We start from the raw sequence: 23313 nt of genomic DNA, 5'->3' as shown, positions 1-23313 counted from the left end.
TTAAAGTTTCCATTAATCCTACGTCTCACATGTGCATTAGAGTTTCCACTAATCCTACGTCTCACATGTGCATTAAAATTTCCATTAATCCTACGTCTCACATGTGCATTAGAGTTTCCACTAATCCTACGTCTCACATGTGCATTAAAGTTTCCATTAATCCTACGTCTCACATGTGTATTAGAGTTTCCAAAATTCGTACGTCTCACATGTGCGTCAGAGTTTCAACTAATCCTACGTCTCACATGTGCATTAGAGTTTCCATTAATCCTACGTCTCACATGTGCATTAAAGTTTCCATTAATCCTACGTCTCACATGTGCATTAGAGTTTCCACTAATCCTACGTCTCACATGTGCATTAAAGTTTCCATTAATCCTACGTCTCACATGTGCATTAAAGTTTCCATTAATCCTACGTCTCACATGTGCATTAGAGTTTCCATTAATCGTACGTCTCACATGTGCATTAGAGTTTCCACTAATCCTACGTCTCACATGTGCATTAAAGTTTCCATTAATCCTACGTCTCACATGTGCATTAGAGTTCCCATTAATCCTACGTCTCACATGTGCATTAGAGTTTCCATTAATCGTACGTCTCACATGTGCATTAGAGTTTCCATTAATCGTACGTCTCACATGTGCATTAGAGTTTCCGATAATTGTACGTCTCACAGGTGTGCCAGAGGTTCCACTAATCGTGTGTTAATTATATACGTGAGCATAACGTTTTGAGTTAATGGTTGAGGTTCGTTTTTATTTTCATAATGATCTCTGTTTTGCAGTGGGCCTAACGTGCTTTTTTTCATGTTTTTTGCATGTTGATAAACCTGCGTTACCAAAAGAAGGCCGACCTAGCCGTGGCATCCCTTACCATCAGCTCAGAAAGGGAAGAAGTGATTGACTTCACCAAGCCGTACATGACGCTCGGAATTAGCATACTGATTCGAAAACCAGACGAAGCTAAACCGGGATATTTCGCATTCTTACAGCCACTCCATAATGTCGTCTGGGTGTCAGTGCTCATCACTTTCTTTATAACAAGTTTTATACTGTTCTTATTAAACCGAACCAGTCCATATGAATGGAAACGTCTTGCTGATCGCGGCCATGTTTCTAAATCCGAAGCCGGAAATCTGGACTTCATGAACGGGTTGTGGTGGTGTTACGGCAGCTTCATGCAGCAAGGAGTCGATTACTCGCCGAGGTCGACAGCTGCTCGTGTCGTTGGGGGTTCATGGTGGCTTTTCTGTCTTTTTCTTGTAACATCATATACAGCTAACATGGCGGCATTTCTAACGATCACACGTCTCGACACGCCAATTCAAGGGGCGGAGGATTTAGCTGGACAAACTAAGGTTAAATATGGAACCGTCATAAACAGCCAACCGCAAACGTTCTTTCAAAATTCTAAAAACTATTTGTACCAAAGGATGTGGTCTTACATGGACAACACCCCGGGAGCCATGGCCAATAGCACAGATGACGCTGTACGTAAAGTACGAACTGAAAACCACGCGTTGCTATGGGATTCCACTGTTAATGAATATTTAGTTCAAAAAAAGCCATGTGACTTGATGACTGTCGGGACAACCTTTGATCTCAAAGGATATGGCATTGGACTGCCGATGGGGGCGCCGTATCGAGATGATTTCACAATTGCGTTACTAAAAATGAGAGAAAGGGGTAAGTATATGGTTTCTTATGCCTAAACAAACAAAATACATTGTGGGATATAAGCCCTTTCAAAACCCGTGGGTTGTTGCAGTATTGCAAATTTGCAGCGCGTGTTATGTAAATTTTCTTTAAGACTGAAAACAACCAGTATATAGCCAACTCAGTTTTAAGCGTATTCTTCTACTGCGATGCGTTTACTCATTACCATGCATGACGTATTTTGTCGGACCGATCAGCTGATTGGCTGAACTTGAATAGGCGACAGTGATGTAGGCCTATAGGTGGCGCTGTATTGTTTTGTTACAGTTGTTAAGGACTATAGCTTTGTGATGAATAAATTTAATAATGAATTGTATTCCTTCGATAATGAAAACGGACTAGATGGAAGTTGAGCGGTTACAATATTGCGAATTGTGGCGCAACAGCACAGGGCCCGCTTAGATTGAAATGAGTGTGTCCATAGATATGATTCCGTTAATAGAGTGATGAATACATTATAAAGATAATTCCTGTAACAATTTGAGAAAAATAACAAATCTAACTATGCCGTTACAGGTTTCTTAGAAGCCATACAAAGAAAATGGTGGACGGAAAGAGGGGAGTGTCCTAAAACCGAGATTTTGGGGACGAGCGATATTCCAACGCAGCTAGGTTTCGATCAGTTTGCCGGGGTCTTCTGTGTCGTGGGTGCCGGTGCGGGCATGGGATTGATAACTGCATTAATCGAGAATTTTGTGCATGTGAGACATAAACAAATACGGAAGCGGAAACGGAAGAAGTCACAGGTAATGACTAATTAAATATACACATACATCTTTAATTCACTCGATTCTACTTGTTCTAGCTCTGATATTTAACATTTGGCGTCCCTAACGTGGCGGTTTTTCGACATAACTCATGTGTCTATATCAAATTGGATTATATCTTTCCACAGTGCGATAGACATTGCAGAATGTGTCGTCGGAATGACTCTATGTCCCTTCCTTGCCGGAACTCGTCCAGTGAAAGAATCATATTATCGTACTCGCCCAAGGTCTAATCAGCTGTTTATTATATTCGTGAGTTTTCTAGGAACGGAACGCGAAATATTTTATTGATCATATCATGTTGCTTGGGTTTAGGTGTTTAGACGGTGAACGGATCTCATGATTGAATCCCTCAATTACAGCAAGGAATCGTCCTTATAGATCACATATCCAAAAATGAAAATATAGTTTCCGTAGTTAAAGCGCAGCGCGTGTTGGAATTTCATGTAAATATAAACAAAGTATTTTACACGCGTTGTATACGTCGCTATGAGTCCCATATCGAACAGGACGCGGCGCGACGACTACCGCCCTTTAATTTGCGTCTTCAATCTTGAGAGCCGTTCACTTAGTAATATAGTTCCCAGCATAAAGTAGATATTCCCACTAAAGGTCGTTAGTATTATGGCGTGATACACGGATCAACAAAACAAAATTTATCAGTGATTTTGAATGTTACATGTTGACAGACTTCCGTCAACTAGAGCACGTCCCTGTTTCAATCAACAAGTTGAAGATGTCTGTCAACATGCAACATCCCATGTTACGCGGATCATTGTTGATCCATATATCGTAAACTTTAGTTGGCTAACCGTCTTGCCATTGTCTGTAGGCCCGAATCATAATTTTGTTTTGGCCGAGCTTCTTAATTTTGCATTTCTGTGGAGCATTGCACAAATAGAAACTTCTTTGTAGAACGAGGATAACGTTTACGTAATGGCCCAGAGAAGGTCGTAATCACATAGCTTGAATAGCAGACTAGTATAGATTTCTTGATCCGATGTCATTAAGCGTCTGTATCTGTGTCAACCAACCAATCAAATTGCCACTCTCACTGCCTTAGGTATATATATTAGAACACTATTGCCTGAGTATGCGTCATGATACACGCGGTCAATGTACTTGCACGTGATTGGTCACTGTAGTGGGTCCACACCGTACATGCATGCGTCGGTCACACTGTGAGTAAGGTACACCAAGGTTGCTAATTTGCATAAACATACCTATTTATACTGACAATGCATCATTTGGTTATATGTGTTTGTTCTTGTGTGTTAGGAATTGACCATTAAAAACTCGAGGTGTTAAATTTCGAAAAACAGTCTGCATAGAAAACAAAACAAAAAGGTTGAAAAAGCACATTTGATAGATGACAGCAAAATATATTCTACAGCAACATCACCCTGAAAAGGGTCAACCACCACCCCTCCCCCCCCCCCTGCCTCGCAACGTTTATACTGGTTAGCTCCTCGTGTGAAACTCTGGGGATTAAGGTTAATCCCTAATTTGGCTTTAATCTCGGAAACCGATATTTTAGGGTGTTCAATTTCAGTGTAAGAAATGGTCTCACTTTCGATGAAGATATACATCGTCTGCTTATTCTTGTCGAGATTCACTCGTTGCACTTAAGTACAAATGTCGTTAAACAAGTTTAAAATTTTGGATTAACTTTTTCCTAGTTTTGTGCTTTAATTAATGATATAAACAATTATAATATTTTAAGTGTTGTTTTTTTGTATTACAGAGGACAGATTCAGCTGGTTTGCCGTACAATGGCGTGAGATACGGAGCCAGACTTGCCGAGTTTAGTCCCATTGATGACAAAGTGTCGACGGTATAGCGTTAAACGTTGACTTGTGAACAATCTCGCGGGATCTCTAAAAGAATGTTGCTATGGTAACATGTGAACAATCACGGTATGCGCCGACGGCACGTGAAAAAACACGTTATTATAACTTGTGAACATTTACGCGAAATACCTACGCGAATTTGCTATGATAACATGTGGCTAACCACGCGAGATATCTGCGGTATGGGAACATGTGAACAATCGCACGAGATTTCTACGTTATCCCGTTATAGGAAAATGGAAGCAATCACGTGAGATCTAGGGTATCGCGTTACGACAACATGCAACATTCTCGCGAGATTTCTGCAGAATAGCGTTTTGGTAACACGCAAACAATGACGTGAGATCTTTCATGGAATCAAGAGAAGCAATATAAACTTCAACTGAATGTTTTGCTTAAAGTGGGAGGGTCGTCACCTGCGCACGCGCGGGAATTGAGTCTCAAGCGACGATGACAACACACACTAAAAACGCAAAGGCTCATGGCTAGACGCTTGTTTATAATGAACAATGACACGCTGTGGCCATCTGACGCATGCGTAGGTGACGACTCCACCGCTTTAATATTAACCCGTGTTGAAATTTTCGATGGGAAACAGTTGTTTTCAATGCATTGTGATTTATTCCATATTAGAAATTTAAGTGGATAGTATTTTTCGAAGCTGTAACAAACAGTATAGCGCTTTCCTCTACTAAACTGCCAAATTTCAGGACTAAACCATTGTACACAGCAGACGACTTTTTCAGTGCGTCGGGCTTCCATAATTACAGGGCATAGTAGAGCACGTCAATGACCCGTACTAGATGTCGAGTTTTTCAAGATGAAGTTTGACATTTTAATATTATTGAGTGTAGTACATACTAAGCTAGATGATGGACGTACTGTGTTAGTACGTCCATGGCTAGATAGACCATGAAGGCTTCTTCTTCTTAGATGGGTATGGATACCGGTACTTTCTGTGATACAGAACATTAGGAAATGAGAAATTACAAATAGATAATAACACAGCTACTATGACGTTATTATAGGTCACGTTATGATATAATGCCGGCCCCTGAGAGTAAACAGTACATGGATGTCACGAGTGTGGTTACTAACCTCGGTTAGAGTAGAACCCATTACAAAATAACAATTTTGCTTATGTACTTCATTAAGGTCATATAATGATTTGTCTCACTGCGTCATCTTTTTACAAACATATTGAGTTTCATCATATCTCATTTTGTGATTGCAAATGATACGGTCGTCATAGAAACGGTATATTTTGCTATCATAAACTGTTTCGGGTTTTAAAATAAAGTTGTTTTATCATTAAATTGTGTAGAAACAGTCCTTAAATTATAAATTTGCCATATATATTTTCCAATGTATACTAGAACTTTCACCTCGGGTACATTTTGTACTCAATATCCACCATTCCACGTACACGTTTTCACAACTAGTGATGTAGCATACGCTTGCAGGCGAAGATTATATTACTCACAGCGCCCTCCTTGTTACAACAAACTAATCAAAAAAGAATGTACATTGTGTTACCTTTTTTTACTTTAATTTCTCGAATAACTCCAAATTTACATACTGCGATTTGTTTAGAATGATGACATCACAACCAGTCTTATTATTAGCGAAATAAGCAATATGTACATTTGATTAATAGTTGGTGGGTTTTTTTCTTACTAAAGGTTTTGTCATGTAGACGTATCCGTAGCTTTTTTATTTACATTTATTATGCTTATATGCTTACATGATGTGTGCGTTGGTGAATGAAAATTACATGTATTTCACATCATATCGCTGGTCAGATATGACGATTAAATGTAAAGATATGTAATATCCGTAGTTTAATAATTACTTTGGTCGAAATATTGTTTGTTATTAGAATCATTCGTTTTGATAACGAAACATGCACATTGACACATTTTGTGTTTAGCCAAGCTATACACACCATTCAGTGTTTTTATTGACGTAGGATGTCTACAGACACAAGGTTGAATGAAACGTGCTATATCACTTTCATAACCTGTATTACCATTTTGTCTTAGATATTTTGTTTACATTTCCGCGATTGTTCCGCTTCCAGTTTCTAACATTTTAAACACATATATTGAAAGACAGTTGAGAGGTAAGGCGATTAACAGTTTCACTTACATTGTTGTCTTACTTGCAGCGTTTTGTGTCTCTCGGCTAACTTTTTGAAAGCAAAATAAATTTATTATCACGTGACTAAAGGCATATTTATGATATATTTATTAGTCTGCCTTCAACTATGATAAATCAAAATTGGGACTCGCAGGGGCAATGCTGAAAGGGTTTGTTTAATTGAATTTATGTATTTGTTTTCTAAATAAAGCTTTTATTTGACCAAAAGAAGACATGTGTTGTATTTTGTGTGGATCTCATCGTCTCAGTGCAAATGTTATAGCAAACCTCAACAACATGGTGCGCCCTCCAGCGACAAGCGATACTGTGACGTCAAAATGACGTATATGTGTGTAAGCATTGTCGTCACGGTGTCAATGACTGTTTATGGCTGTGTTAGTATGTCTCGGCTGTTTATTGGTCATTGCTGATGATTTACACACTCAATCGGAATATAAATCCGACTTCAGATTGGAAAGAAAGTATTTCCTGCTAAATAAAATGACTTGCTGTTCTATATAATATTCAAACAGCGTTGAAGGGATATTTAAATCTAAGAATAGAAACCCAGTGTAAGGTTGGCCTCTTATCACAAAGTTTGTAACTATAACTGACTCACTTGAGTGGTACAATTTGTATGTTTGGGGTTACAATGTACAAGGAATTCGCTATGGAATTATATTCAAGGATAAGAATGTAATATATATGTATATATGAATTTCACTTACTTATAGTGTACTCTAGTCTATATTCTTTTGAGAGCAAACAACTTTTGATAATGATAGTGCCAATAATTATTGCCATTCTCTCATAATATATATATAACAAGGAAAATAAAAACGTTGATATATTGTGATATTCAATTGATATAATACACGCGAAAGTAAAAATATTTTATTACCAGTATGTTTTCATATTGATATACATGTATGTGTTTTATCATTGTGCCAGGGGACGCCATGCTTATATTTAAAACTGATCCATTGAATATGACGCTAGAATAAGCAATTCTTACATGTGTGAGTGGTGAAAAACCAAACAGGTTTTGAGATGGCGGACCATGGTCATGACTGGATCAAATTTTCCAATGATTCTAGTACCCGCTCAATCTTGGACGACCTATTGTATACAATACCCTGCTCCATGCAGTCGTACGTAGAATATGGTTTGAACCCTGTGGCATTCATTGTTGCTTCACATAATATTTGTAATGCCATTGGCTATATTTGTCATCGTCTGTAAAGTAGTCCGGGCCGGTTCAACGTATTCCCCAAACTCCTCAGATATTATCGAAACTCGTCGCAAACACTACAGGTGTTACTGTCACGTGGTCTTTCTGAATCACTTAACAAGGTTGCCAAGATCGGCTAAGTCAAGTAAAACAACTGAAAGTCGTGTAGAACATATTAATGCATTTTAGCTGATGTGATAGAAAACACATAATAATCAAGGTTGTTGATAGCATCATCTTTTTTCTAGATTTACATTAGCCCATTATCAGCACATTCGGAATGCCATGGTTATGGCGCCCTCTAGTTATAAGATGTTGTTATTTTTTCTTCTATCGACGAGGTCGCCTTACACCAGATTTGTGGAAGTCGAAGATAGCGTTTTAGGGTGTAACTTAACTTGCAGGCATGATGTTGTGCTCTTTCGTGTACCAATCGACGTCACAAAAATAAAATCCCCTTCTATCGACCATCAGCAAACTTGCATGTTTGTATTTTCCGCCATGACAAAGCAGGAGTATGTTTGCATCCGGTCTCGCTACTTCCGGGAAAGTGGCCTATTATCCTAACAGAATGCAGTGAATGACTGAATACAATTGAATTTCTTACTACAATTCGATACAAATCATAATAATCTTATAATTGAAGAGAATAAAAAGGAAACCTGAAATCTGAAATTGAATATGGGGCGGAATGATATCAATGATGAGACAGAAATAAATGATAAGAAGGTTTGTTGGTATAATGATATAACATTGAAATAAGGCAGCTTTCATATTTTTTTTTATAAATACTGTTATTATATTGTTGTTTATTGTTGTTTGATTGGGTGAGAAAGTATGCTATTGTGATGACCAATAGTTTCCCCAAAACATTGAAGGTTTTCTCTTTGTTATTACACTGTCAGATTATTCTATTATATGTTAGCAATAATATTAAAAGTAGGCCAATTGGCCTGTCGCTCAACTGTTTTTGCCTAAAAAGGAAATTACATTTCATGTGGAAGTAGGGTAGTGTATAACAATATTGTGCTCTCATAATTATTATTTTCGACCGTTTTGCGATTGTATTTTCTAGATTCTTTGATTGAAGGCAGCATTTACAGTACATTCGGTTCATTCTAGTAAGTTTAAAGTTGCGTTGGAACTTACGTTGATACAGTGTAAGCGCCGGTGATCTCTCGTCGGTGCGCAACGTAGCCAAAATAAAAAGCATGAACAACACTGCTATTAGAAAACTGGTAGAAGGTAATAAATTCGGGGCAAATGTATTCAAAAATCAGTTTTTGTTGCCATGGCAACTGTGGGCGAGGAATTCTTTTTTTCAATTTTACCACCCAACTAGAGTGACGGTGTGTCCTGCCTTGTCAAGTATGAACAAAATCGAGTTAAAAAGCCGTTACTGGTAAAAAGTTACTTCAACTTTGAGGTCAAATTTCTCGGTAATAAAAAAAAATCAGGAAAACAAATGCTAACTCTGTGCCCACACTCAAGCTGAATAGAATGAGCTATGTCCGAGATTTTTAGTCCGAGATTTGAAGGAGGGGATAGTTTCGAGGCTATTGATATTGCAACGGTGAGCCAGGAATTTGTTTAGATTTTACCACCCAACTACGATAAACACTATTATATGTTGAGTGTTCAAGTAACTTGCGCACGCTCAGTTAACGTTTGAATATACTATCAAGATCATGTGACAGGTGGCACATTTGTTGAAGAAGCAGCGACAATTAAAGTATTACAATTACTCGCTGGATTTTGATAGTATTATATTTTTCAGATTCAAAATAAATATCAGAGTTGGCGAGATGATTTTGCTAATATTGGGAATTAATTTTGTCATGTTAACATGGGTAATTCTTGGTTCAGTGTCTTCTCCATTATGCATCAGAATCTATGATTAGGTATTATATAACACTGCCTATTTTAGGAGTGAATTTAAAGGTGAATAAACTGAATGAATGTAGTGCATATATGCAGAATCGTGGATTGAGTGAGAATGGGATTGGAATAGATTATATTTATTTCTAGTGAGCACTATTTTGATGTGCTGGTGTGGAGAGACTGCATTCGAGACAAAACCACATGGGTTTATTTATGGTATTGTTTGTTTGTTTCAGGTATTACTCATCTGTTTTGAATTGTCAATGCTCAGATATATTTGGTATTATTTCTACAGTTTCACGAAAGATTTTAATTTCAGTAAACACATTTATTCAGCTGCACATAAGTCGAAGATTTAATTGGTTTCAAATAACACTTTTTCATACAATTATATATGTGTGTCTTTTTTAAATTTGTACACAAACTTATCTTATTAATATTTACTTGATTATGTGATTTGTTTATTGGATGTTATTATGATTATTGTGTTTGATTGCGAAATGCATCATTAACACTTTCCAAAATGGTGAAGATTTTTGTTTCCATGTTCTCAATGGAAACACATTTTAAAAATGTTTCTCTGTTTACAATCACTTTTCAATATTTAGATTGTGTTTTGCGTGAAAGTACTTTTCAAAGTGTTTTCAATACACAATCAAAACTCTGGTGGAAACACTTTTCAAAACCTGTGTCTAGAGAAACTGTCTTTGTCTTTGAAGTGTCTTCATCGAAACAAAGTTGATAGTGTTCTATACAGTGATTTACAAGTGAATTACTGTGGTTATTGTTTAACTTAACACAATGATTTAAATCACGGCCATGGTGATTTATATGCTATGGCAATTGTTATCAACTTGTTACAAACCATACCAAGTATCAAAGTAAAATATGACAACAATATTCGCAGAAAATAGAGAACTGATGATATCGCCACGAAATAAACACATCTAACACAGTAACAAAGCAATGACAAAAATATTCGCCACAAAATGAACAATATCAATATCAGCACTAGGCTAAATTGCTAATAGCTAATTTGCATAATTGTTAGCGAATCGACTTCTAATCAACAGATTTGATTTTAAGACTCATTAAGGCATGCGCACACCAAAAATCAAGTCAAACGGTTCAGCGGTTTTTGAGAAGAAGTCGTGTACATCCAGACATCCATGCACCCATCCATCCAGACTCTAGTCGCCGGTTTCCGCATCATCGGTAAAGGTCAGCGGACCCCAGACTACGGCGCGTTGGGCTAGTTAAACGACGGTCTCCAGCCTTGTGTTATATTGCACGGTAATACGCATGCTTTATGCGGAGAAAATTAAAACGTGACTTTATAAATATTAAAAAATATTATTGTTTTTTATTAACTTGGCTTGTAGAGAGCATTTTCTACAAATCAAAATATTGGGTTACCGACCTTTTCAAAACAATAAGTTTTAATAATTTGGGCTTGACTAAATTATTAATTATTATTAATCTCTTCCACGTTCATTTTGAGCTTGTATATATAACATACTAGTACTAGTAGTTAACCGTAGTCCTTGGTAATTATTCAACACAACCAGATGTTTCGGGCAAAATATTCTTTTTTCAAATATAGAAGAGTTCGAGGCGTAGCGAACTGTGTCGACCATCATTCAAGCATATTAAAACGTTCCCTAAAAACATTGAGATTTTCTATTGTTTTGCCAAGAGATTCGTCGAGTTATACTCGATACGTATGATGAGAAAATAAATCCCAAGTAATAAAACATTCTTGAGATATAAAAATACGTTTCTCCAAATTGGCATTATGCTCACCCTCTTACAAGTCGAGACGATGTGCGTCCTATCGTGCGCACATCGCAAAAGTGAAAAAAAATTCCTTGAAAATGTGTACAAATCTATAGGTTTTTGATAAGCACATACTCTTCTCAAAGACTAATCTATGAGTAGTGCATATGACTGGTCAATACGAGATCACGTAGGATGGTATCACGTGAATTTGAAGGGACAGAACGAAAGATAGAAATAGTTGTGCCCCTCAATGTAGCAATTATTTACCGAGGCACAGCCAATGAATGATTGTCATACCCGGGGGTATCTTCTAAAAGCGTCCATAAATAAACTGTGATTTGGAGAAACTCGTAAAAGGTTTTAAAGTAACCGATTATTGGTTGAAAAACAAGAGTCCGATATACTTTCGGAGAATAATAAAAAAAATATTTATTTATTTATTTATTTATTTATTTGTTTGTTTGTTTGTTTGTTTGTTTGTTTGTTTGTTTGTTTGTTTGTTTATTTATTTATTTATTTATTTATTTATTTATTTATTTATTTATTTATTTATTTGTCGGTTAACTATTGGACTTCGATTCATTTTGTGTTAGTTACATCGTGACTGATTAATTGTTATAATGGTATTTAATACTACGCTATATACAAATCAAGCGGGTCGAGACCCATGTAGCATATATGTGTATAAACTTTGCGTAATTGGATCACTAGTGTATTAATTGCAGATAACACTAATTACAACAAATTATTCACGCCTACTCGACAACACAAAGGCCAGTGAGAGATAATGTCAACTTAAGACTAATTACCGTGCATTAACTCGATAGGTTGTGAGGTATATATTCTTTTTCACGCAAGGTTTATATCTGTATATGCTAATATGTGTAACTAATACAAGATTCAGTGCAAGCGTCACGGCTATGTAATACATGCATGTCATCTGATACTAGCCAAAATGTTACCAGTCAGTATGTTCGCAATAGCGTGAGAGAAAACGCTACACCCGTAGAATTCATTAAGAAATGTGGCTTATAGATTAATTGGTTCACGAGTAAAGTACATTGTACCGCAAGTAATAACGTGTATAAGCCCTTAATTCTCTGCGACCAAAATCCAAATTGTGAATATGCTAATGATCGACTGTGTTTACCGGCAAAGGCAGATAGATGCGCAGTGATGTGCGCATAGCGACATTTTGTTATAAAGAAAACCCAAAGAAGCGGTAATTGACAACTGACTCTTGTTACCATAGCAACGTTTCAATAACAATTTACTTCATGAATATTCATAGTACGCGTGCAGAGTGATAGGCTAGAGAAATCGGCTTTTCAACGCCGGTAATTTGCTGTCACCGTCCATTTGTTGAGGTAATTGTTATGTCGCAGTATCACCTAGGCAAGCAAGCAGTACTTCGAAGACGCTCTTTTAATCAGATATCAGCATCGGTGAAAGTATAATCAGGTGGGTCAGTCGTTTCTATGATCATCATTCTTATCACCCTTCCATAATGTGTGTTTTTATCTTGCGGTTCCCTGGGTTGCAATGCGCATCAACCTACACGAACGAGACTCGCTATGACATCCACACAAGTGCGACGTTACACGTTTTTGTTAAAAATAGGGTTGACATCAAATACGTCTCCCGTATCGCGATGTTTTAACGAGTGGGACACAACTGACATCGCGGCAACGATGTGTCAAAGTGTTTCCATAATGTGGAGTGAGTATGATAATATGCGATTGGTTGCAATAATAATAAAATCAAAAAAGTATAAGCCAACGCCCTGATCGATATTGCCTCTATTGGTATATATGGGAAAGACATTGCGCAATTGAGTCTTAGATTCATATACATCTCATCACCCCTCTATAAACTCATAAACACCGTGGCTTCTATTGCACTGATATAGGTGAGGGAAGACCGACATCGCGCAAAGATAATGTTTTTTTCTGATTCAGGAATTACGTGATCATACATATAATTTCCAAAATTCATCTGCTATGTCAGCCCCTATTCGTCACAAAATTACGTTTTCTGACGAGCAAACTCATGTAAATACGTGAAGGACTGCACATTTTCCTTTCATCGTAACAGCTCAAAACGGGCTTTACGGTGAATAGCAATATTTGCGTTCAATATTACATAGAAAATGAAAACATTGAGCGCTTTATAAATTATGATTTGTGTGCCAGTCATTATCGATTTATTATGTTCACTCAACAATGGATAATGTGGGTCTTGAATTACGCGCGACTGATTATTCAAATGTTCTGCGTCACATATATACGATGGGATACAAACGTAAAGCGTTTGAATCCTTGAAAAGAGACATTCTCCGCATTCAAGACAGGTCATAATGAAACGGCTCTCTTAGAGACATGGTCGCCATTGCGGTGTTTTCGAATTAACTGATTTTTCGGAATTATTGTATCAAATGTAGTCCGGCTTTGTCCCCCAGACGTCCTGACGTCATAACCTCCGTTATCAAGAAGTTAGACATATGTATGACGTAGATATGACGCCAAAATTATATTTTAATGTCGGCACTAAAATACAGTGTATGTAATTCTAAAAATATATTACCGCGTTTAAGTGAGTTGGATTCATAATATAAATTACAATTATAATAAGAAAGCTATCTTTAGAGATATATACGATCCCGAAATGCAACGTGGCTCGAATACAGCTTTAAAACACTTTCAAAACACACAACCGAACTCCGAACCGTTTGTTACGTGCGATTTATCATCACCACACGAGGCAGATTTGCATACGACTTATTTGCATATTCGAATATGCTCGAACTACATGTTCCTGTCGGATAAAATTTTCGATTAATTTGATTAAATATGAATGATTTGCACTAAGTTATTAGGCATTATATTGTACAGTAAATTATTAACTTTATAAATAGGGTAGGTAATTTGTTTCCTATGGTTCTTAGACGCGGACAATACAATACAAATCTGTGCAAGGCAGAAATATTGTTGAAATACTAATCAGAAAACAAGACAAACGGAAATGTTAGTAAATCTTTTTTATTGAAAACGGGTTTGACGTTTCTTTCCCAATTAGATACGTAAACAGACAATCGCGTGCACCGTTTTACATTTACGTTTATAGTACGTGTCCAGGTGAAAAATAACTGTTGATTGACCAACGTGACAAAATCTGCCTGTAGCAGATGCACTATATATAGCGTACAGCGCAAACACGCCAACAAATTTCCAAGTTTGCTTATACGCAGTGACAACGCATGAGTTTTTTGATAATATTATATAAATTTAAAAATAACAAGGCCGGACAACTTGTTCATCAAACACATTCTCTGGTTTTCGATTCGGATAGACTGCCGTGCACTGGTAGCATTTGTCAAGAATACTGTTATATGTTAGTACAGAAATTGTAATGAATTCTACAGGGCATCATAGAATACTAGCCTTTCTTATCCATCCAGAGCAAAATGTTTGTTCACTGGATGTTAACAATACCATTCATTTATGTTGCTTCTCTACTATGTGACATTGTTACAATGGTATTTATTATTGAGATTGTCTAACCAATGTTATCAACATTACATCCCCACAATTATGTTTGCATGAATATCATAGCTCTATGTGTTCATTTGGTATCACAAAGATCATCCTAGCTTTTTTATTAACAAAAATTTGAAAATTGACACCGCAGCTCGTTACCCCGTTTAGATGATTCAGTTTCGATCAACATTTTCTACTAAAGTTGTTTGAGTTGAGAAATAGAAAACAATCAGCGATTTATAGTATGTTATACAGTATATTCTGATTTTATAATGTATGAAATATAGTGTGTTCTTTAATGTACTTTAACGATCAATATTGCTATTGATTCAGACTGTTTCATCAATTTCTAATATATACTACAAAGTATTAAATCTTGAATAACTATAAGATCGCGTGGTGTGTAGCAATTAGCGTTGCTGCATAAATTTGAATATATTCGATATATTGAAATGCACATATTGTTTTACGGTTTCGATATAAAAATAGATGGCTCAGCTTCTTATTGCGTACCCATTATCGCTCAAATTAAAAAAAACGTCTGGAAAGAAAGAATGCGTTGCTGTGCAAAACAAACCCAAATTTCCAGTAGTGGCAGGATAACCCAGATTGGGATAACGCTAAAATATACAAAAGCTGTTGTTTACAGAAGTTGCATGATTTAATAATTTGCATAGTTTCAACATATGTTCATGATTACATTGTCTACTCGCGGTGAACTTGAATGTAATCATCGTGGCGTAGAGATCCGCAACAAATCGTCATGATAATTCTCAAAAGTCCATTGTCCATTTAGAAGTACCTTCACAGATGAACAGAAAAAAATCAAAGGTTAAACATATACGCAAAAGTAGAATTACAGTTCAATAAAATGTATTCCTTATAGAATTTTATAAAACATGGAATTTAATTAGTTGAATTTTACAGAAAATTTGAATTCTAAAACATTCCCGCCAGAATTCGATTAAATTTGTTCCATAGAATTCTAGGAAACATTCAATTATATTGATATTCCGTTGATTCAAATTGAAATTTTGAATTCTGTCCGGTTTTCATTATAATTCTATATAATGTATTTCGCTGACCTCTACAAAATGTGGAATTTCATAACTTTTCCGTGGAAATACGGGGATTTTTATAGACCATTAAATGTTATGGAATCATTTTCGTAAGTGTAGTGCCGCTTGCCTGAAACTGATAGTTGGAAAAACATTATACATAATTTAATTTAAAGAAGAGTTTGATATACCATCAAACTGTAAAACTGTGTACGTATGTAACTGCAAACTGACTTCCGCTTCCGGGAGGCTTACGTTTGAATAATAGTTGTGCAAAGAAGTAATGACGCACAGTAAGCATGCACAATTTTTTTGGATTTATTTGACATTTGTTGACGATGCAGTCTTGAAAATACTAAATGATTGATATTATACATGACAATAATAAGTCAACCATGTGTCTGCAAGCATTTATATTTCATATACCAGAAAGCATGAATTCTAAAGAGTAGTTTTCAATAATGTCGACGACAGAGATGAATTAAATTACTCAGAACATATTAAAGAAATTAGACAAGCTAATGGCGACACTTATTTGCCAGTTTATGTTTCTGCTTTCTAGATCAGTGATTCAAGTGGTTCATAAGCAGACACAATGGCCGCTTGAAAGAACATTAAATATTTCTTGTCGGAGGCTTTATGAAATTCGTCATGCCTCCACTCTATAGTGTGATTTTCATGACTGCGACCTTATAACAAGAGCACGACATTTTTACAAAAGATATTGTGACTAAAATAATCAATTCCAAAATAATCAATGTTTATGTACAGATGAAAATGTACAGATGAAAAATAAAGCCTTGCTCACACGTGCCGATTTTTGAAAGGTTCGAGCGCCTTGTACTAAATAGTCTTTATCAATGGGCTAAACATTTGCCGACAATAAATATTTTCTTGTCTTTCGGCGTTCCGTCCATCAAAGTTAAAATGCATTGGTCTTTCCAAACGGAAACTAATAATTTCGCCTCCTCTATTAGCCAAGTATTGCTATGCTCACTAGCTGATTACATAGATCTACATAATGTCGGCCATCTTGTATAATAAGTTAGATGGCGCTGTTTTAACCCCGAGTTCTTGTTCACATGTGTCTCAACTCGAGGTTAAACACAAAACTGAGGGTCGAGATCAGTCCTTTGACTCCAAGCGAAACTACCCCGGGTCGATACTTACTGTCACGCGTGAGCACGAGAACTTACTGTCACGCGTGAACATGATAACTATCTGTCACGCGTGAACATGAGAACTTACTGTCACGCGTGAACATGATAACTAAATGTCACGCGTGAACATGATAACTAACTTTCACGCGTGAACATGAGAACTTACTGTCACGCGTGAACACGAAAACTTACTGTCACGCGTGAACATGAGAACTAACTGCCAAGCGTGAACATGATAACTAACTTTCACGCGTGAAAACGAATCACTGCGGTGTCGTACATTCAACAATTTTACATGAAGTTTCGCAAAATATTATTTTTCGATTGTCAATTATTTCGAACTATCATAAAAAGTGAAAAATTAATTTATCAAAATACTAGAGTGTAAGTATGTTTGACAGTGGTTGTCAAAGCGCGCCATATTGAATCTGACCACTAGATGTAACTATCTTCTGGATGTATGCACTAACTAGAATTGTTACATGAAGTTCAAATCTTTAATTGACTTGCTAATGTTTTATTTAACAACCGAATAACATGACGTAGTGTTTGGAATGTGTGCTAAATTGAACAAAAATCCGTCCGAGCATCCAGAAAATATCATCTGGTGGACGGGTAAAAGACGGATCATACGGCGCTTTGAATTAAGCACAGGTCTTGTCACCACCGAATTCCATAACACTCGCCAATACGCAACACGTATGTATGTTTACATGTGTCGACGCACATAAATTATACATCAAATTGTAAATATGGATTTGAAAAACGTATTTTTCAACCCAAATGATACTCTTGCTACCTTAAATAATATGAACAACTTCAGAGCAGACATCTGCATCATGACAAACTTCGGGATGCAGACAAAGATCGACAATGAAAAGATCTTTTTATTTTATCCCTTATTCATAATTTCAAGATATTATGAGGAGTTTTTACCAGAACTAGAGCCTTGAGTGAAATAAGCATTGAGCAAACACGCCCTGTGATTACGTCTCACAATGACATGGAACATCATGGATGACAGCATTCGATAATAACAACACACTCGTCCTTGCCTACTTCTCCTCACCTTGTTTGTAATTGACTCCGTGTAGGGTTCTCATGTCATCTGAAATAGACATGTTGTCGTCTTCCCGATTAGTTTGTTCTGTATCTAGGATGGCGTAACTAAATCACGGTTAAAGGAGTCATCTCATCTACGTTCATTATCTAGTAATTATGGCAATCTCGCGAGACTATTAAAACCCAGTTAATATCACCCAAAACGCATTTAAACACGGACTACTTAAAATGAGTAGTTATCGCAACTATTATGTGCCGAAGGCAATGGCTCATTAAAAATATAAATTACTTCCTAGTTAGCGAGTAATACAAGGGATACAAATCTCAGTGAACGCTGTCTGGTTTTAAAATCTAACATGTGTAAAGTATATTGTGTGTATATAGGCGTTACGGTGAATAGTAATGAAGATGGACAGATCAGACTCCCGTGTGCGTGGCATCATACAATAAGAGTCTCCGGCATTATCCTGTCTGTCTGCATGCTCCAACAATATCTCAAGATTCATCCGTCTGATTTCAATGAAACATGCACAGACCTAATTAGTTTTTTTGTCTGTGCATATCAATTACCTATTTTGCATAATGGTTTTCAGCTTTTCCAATGAATTACTTCGGAACAACTCAACAGATTTCAATGAAACATGGTACATTGTTGGACTTGGACAATGTTTACCTAATTTGCATAATAATAAAATAATGTTCAGCTTTTCCATTGATATCATGTACACTCATCAGATGTCAATAAAATTCGGTACATAAATGCTCTAGGATAAGCCACAGATATGTTAGATTATGGTTGAATTGTGTGCATACTGTATTAATTACCTTTTTGCACGAATTAGCCCATTTATATGTAGAGGCCCGACAGATATCTCAAATAACAGCCATCAAATTTGAATTAGATATATCTTGAATAACCCATATACTGAATATACAGGGTGGAAACCATACATATTAATTACATACTGCGCATAAATTAAGTCATGTGAACTCATTAATATGCAAAACTGTAATATCTCAATCACTGTTAAGGATAGAGAGATGGCACCAGTGTTATGATAAATGCATTACACAAGAGATATGACTAACTTATCACATGACCATATAAGCTCTTATGACCTCATTAATATGCATAACTGTATTATCTCATGCACTGTTTCTGGTTGGACAATGCAACATGTGCAATATTGAAGGTATTTGAGGGAGACTTATCATTTAGACATGTGTTTTCATTAATAAGAATAATGTTAATATTTAGAGATAACTTTTGCAAGTATGAACATGCAACCGATGCTGTAATAAAGGCATTGGACAAGAGAAATTACACGCGTCTGGACATATAAGGACATGCAACCTGTGCTATAACAAAGCATTGGACGAAAGATGTGGCTAACATATCACTTGGTTATACACCAAGCACTGTCACAGATAGGACAATGCAGCCAGTGTAATATAGAACACATAAGAAAAGATGCATGACCAACATATCAGAAGGCCATATATGGTCATCTGACCTCTTTAATATGCATAAGTGAAATATTTTACATGCAGCCAATGCCATATCGAACAATATATGCCTAATGTATGATATTTATAAGCATAACTGTAATATCTTAATTGCTGTTGAATATAGGGTTATACAACTAATACTATATGTTGTCGTCGGGAAGAATATATTACCAAAATGTCAATTCATCAAATATTTATTTATAGCATAGCCACTGGGAACCATCAAGATCACCGCTTGCTTACGTGTGCCTAATAATTAAAAAGACAGAGGCAATAGTCAAAATAAGACATGTTTCAATTATTTGGAAATGAGCTTCTAATATAGTAAATACGGTATTCTTATTTTGTACTCAGTAGGTGCAAGAAGAGGCGTACGTGTTAGAGTAGTATATATGGAAAGGGTGAAGACTATTTTCAAGTTGAAATGAATTTGAAAATGAACACCGTGACGAGTGACAAAAAACTCCGCTACGATAATAATTGTATTTAGTCTTCCCTTTAGTCATGTCTCGCCGTCTGTTATCGGATTGCCAACAACAATTAGGTTTAAAACGCAATATGATAATGAGAAAATTGCAGGACGTTTACTCATTATTGGCGCCACTCGGTGTTCCTTTCATTGTGAATCCCCGCGTTGTAGTTAGCTAATCAATAAATGAAGGCCGCCCGATATTGGCCAAATATAATTTAGAAGGCTTAGACTGCTGAGGAAAAATTCGTTGAATCATAAGAAATATGGCATTATTAATTTCACTTCGCGGCATAATAATGACACTGTTGGGGATTTGTTATAATCAGTGTCATACAACGCATGATATTGTGTAGTGGTGTACGTCACCGTGAAAGGAGTATCACTCACCCGAATAAGTTGTATACATGCGCCATTCTGCCATAGGAATCGTGGGTGATCGTATGGTTTTATTTTGCAAAATGCAAAACTCGACAGTCTTAGCGTTGTTTATTCTGTTTTGTTTATATTGTTATGTTATTACTTGCCCGTTATGCGTTCACGTTTTTTTAAATTAGATGTCACATAATTAGGTTCGGGCCCAATGGAACACGATAGACGTAATACTAGTATATGATGCATAATTTAAGTAGTAATTGAACTAGAACCCACATTTTACATAATGCACTTGAACGAGGTTGAGATCTTTATATTGCACAATGTTTGCTTTGAGTTCAATGTCGGTTGCCGACAAAACAAAGTGGAAATGTCGTCATTCATATATTCATAATTCAAGAAGGGAATTTTCATGAAATTCGTAAAAAACTTTTCAATGTTTCAGAACCTTCCAAAGTGGTGATAATTAGTTAAACTTTCTCGTGATCAATTTTGTTTTGAAACACGGCGCCGCCATTTTGGATTTGTTTTAAAAACAAAAACATTCTATTCAGTTTGATGTGTTACTACATTCCACTGCGGCGCACTCACTTCAAATCAATCAATTTAGTGTCAAATAAGAAGCTCACGATCACCCAGCAGTGCATTATATAGACAAGTATGCCATCTATCGCGTAAAGCGCTCGCTTGCATCCACGTTCGAGATAAATACGAAAAACAACAAACTTACAATTTCCTCGCTCACCACTAAGTGATCTTTATTGATTTACAAATAATACATGTAGAGTTTGTTTCCATTGAAATGTTAAATTTTTTTTAAATTTAAACTACAGTTTTGAGATATTTTGGAAGGAATTGTAAGAAACTTTTTGATGATAGTAATTAGGTAATTAGTATAATAAATCAAATCATTTATCACACGGTGCCATGGTAACGGAAGTTGCTACTAGAGAGTTGGGGATTTTATGTTTTCTAAGAGTGTGTATACGGATAGCGACACCGCAAGCGATGATAGCGACGAGTTTTACCCCAAGGTGCACGTGACACTACTGATTGAGTCAAATTTGTGTTCGGAAAACAATCTGAATTGTGATTTATTGTGAAACTAAATCTGTTGATTAGGTCACATAGATAGTGAGCACGGGTTTTGAATTACTTGTGCGTACCATTAGTTTAAAGCGAATAGTTATGATGGTGCTGAAACACGGTTGTTTTTAATTGGCTGTTTATGACAAGCTAGTGTGTAGATATCATCAACGTGTGATAATGAATAAAAAATACTCAAAGTGATCTATAGTCTACTGTTCTGAATTTTCAGAGGGGGTTACGGGATTGCGATGACGTATTTGAGTTCAGTTCGATGATTAACTATCGAGGGCAATAGTTTGCAAAACACAAATGTTAATTATTAAGTTTTGTTCCCGGTGCCATTTATTTTAATATTTGTTTTAACGTTTAGGGTGAATAATGCGAAGTGGCGGTAGCAATGCGTTTATTTTTTAGTTTAATTTCGCAGAATTCGTCATTTAAAGGCCAGAGCAATAAATAAGAAAAACAAATACTGTCAAATCCAAAATAAGTATTTTTCGCACAACTGAAGCAATCCATTTACCGGCAAAACCGTCTCACTGATCGTTAACATTAACAGTATATGTACTGCCCGTAACTGTCTCATCATCTACAAAACTAGACAAATCACATGTTGCAAGATTCATCATTTTATTTAGGACATTATAATTATACCCGATATTAATATACTATCGGGAGAAATGACCCGAACACAAAGTCACTGCTATTTGCTGCCATGGCAACGAAAAGGAATCTATTTCATGAGTACGATACCTCCGGACACACACAACACAGGTTTAATAGACAGTTTAGAAGAAGTATAGAAAACCGTAGTAATTTATAGTGTGTGTTGAGCCTCGTTACGTTGATCGATTGGTGTTATTGAGATGTACAATATTGCTGAATGTAACCTCCCGTTTTATTTTACTTCACATTGTTGTTCAATGTCGCAGATTATGAATTAAAACAACAGACGACACACAATGTCAAGGTCAATACGAAAGTCGCGTACGTAACGCCTACATTTTTTTTTATGAAAATTTATAAAATATTTGTTTAAAAACATACCCCAGAAAATTCTTGTATTACGTTCGAATATAATTGGGTAATGTCCATTAGACACGAGTCTCCTCATTACGGTTTTACGCGAAGAGATAAAACTCATCTAATTTCACAAATATATATATTTGTTGTATCGATTGATGTAGAATATATCATTGTAATAATAGTCATGTTTGGGAATCGGTAAAATTATTAGAACGCTTATGTATTTTATTTGTATATATGTAACCCGTTCACAATGTCTCACTTAATTATTATTATTGGTGATCACGTGACGATTTCCTTTGTGAAGGCTGCTTCTCTTTTGTTCGGTTGACGCTTTTAGTGTAATTAGTGATAGTAATAATAATTAGTAATAAATTCACACACAATTTCCCAATCATTATCATGTTCATAATTATCACCGTCATATGGTGTATGTGACAACTGACCTGGGTGTAAACAGTTTGTCAATCAACTAGAATAGTTCTTTTCGGAAAAAGCAAATTTTAATTTAAAAACAAAATAATGAGATTGACTATAAACACGGGTCAGACATCAATGACCTCGATATTTGCTGGATGAGTGTGAAAAGTAACAATAAAACTGGTAGCTGTCGTAAAACAAGCTGCATGCATAGACAAAAGATCACTAGTCGATCTCTTCATAG

The 23313-nt window shown here is 36.1% G+C and overlaps 1 protein-coding gene across 3 annotated transcripts in view; it reads left to right on the top strand.

Annotated features, from left to right (window-relative positions):
• LOC100378462 (glutamate receptor ionotropic, kainate 3-like) overlaps positions 1 to 6705 on the top strand; it is a 47483-nt gene extending 40778 nt beyond the window's left edge. Inside the window, exons 10-13 of one of the 3 annotated variants that reach the window (XM_085498065.1) lie at positions 851 to 1688; positions 2235 to 2464; positions 2614 to 2737; positions 4230 to 6705. In XM_085498065.1, the coding sequence (XP_085354191.1) occupies positions 851 to 1688; positions 2235 to 2464; positions 2614 to 2718 (1173 nt within the window). In that variant the 3' untranslated portion in view covers positions 2719 to 2737; positions 4230 to 6705. Of the gene's footprint in view, positions 1 to 847; positions 1689 to 2234; positions 2465 to 2613; positions 2738 to 4229 lie in introns of all 3 variants that reach the window. The other 2 variants (XM_085498064.1, XM_085498066.1) reach the window with 2 other exon arrangements.
• The last annotated feature ends 16608 nt before the right edge of the window (positions 6706 to 23313 follow it).

The sequence above is a fragment of the Saccoglossus kowalevskii genome, chromosome 4, assembly GCF_978046115.1.
Source record: "Saccoglossus kowalevskii chromosome 4, keSacKowa6.1, whole genome shotgun sequence".
Classification (NCBI taxonomy): domain Eukaryota; kingdom Metazoa; phylum Hemichordata; class Enteropneusta; family Harrimaniidae; genus Saccoglossus; species Saccoglossus kowalevskii.
This window is presented reverse-complemented; position numbering and strand designations above follow the sequence as displayed.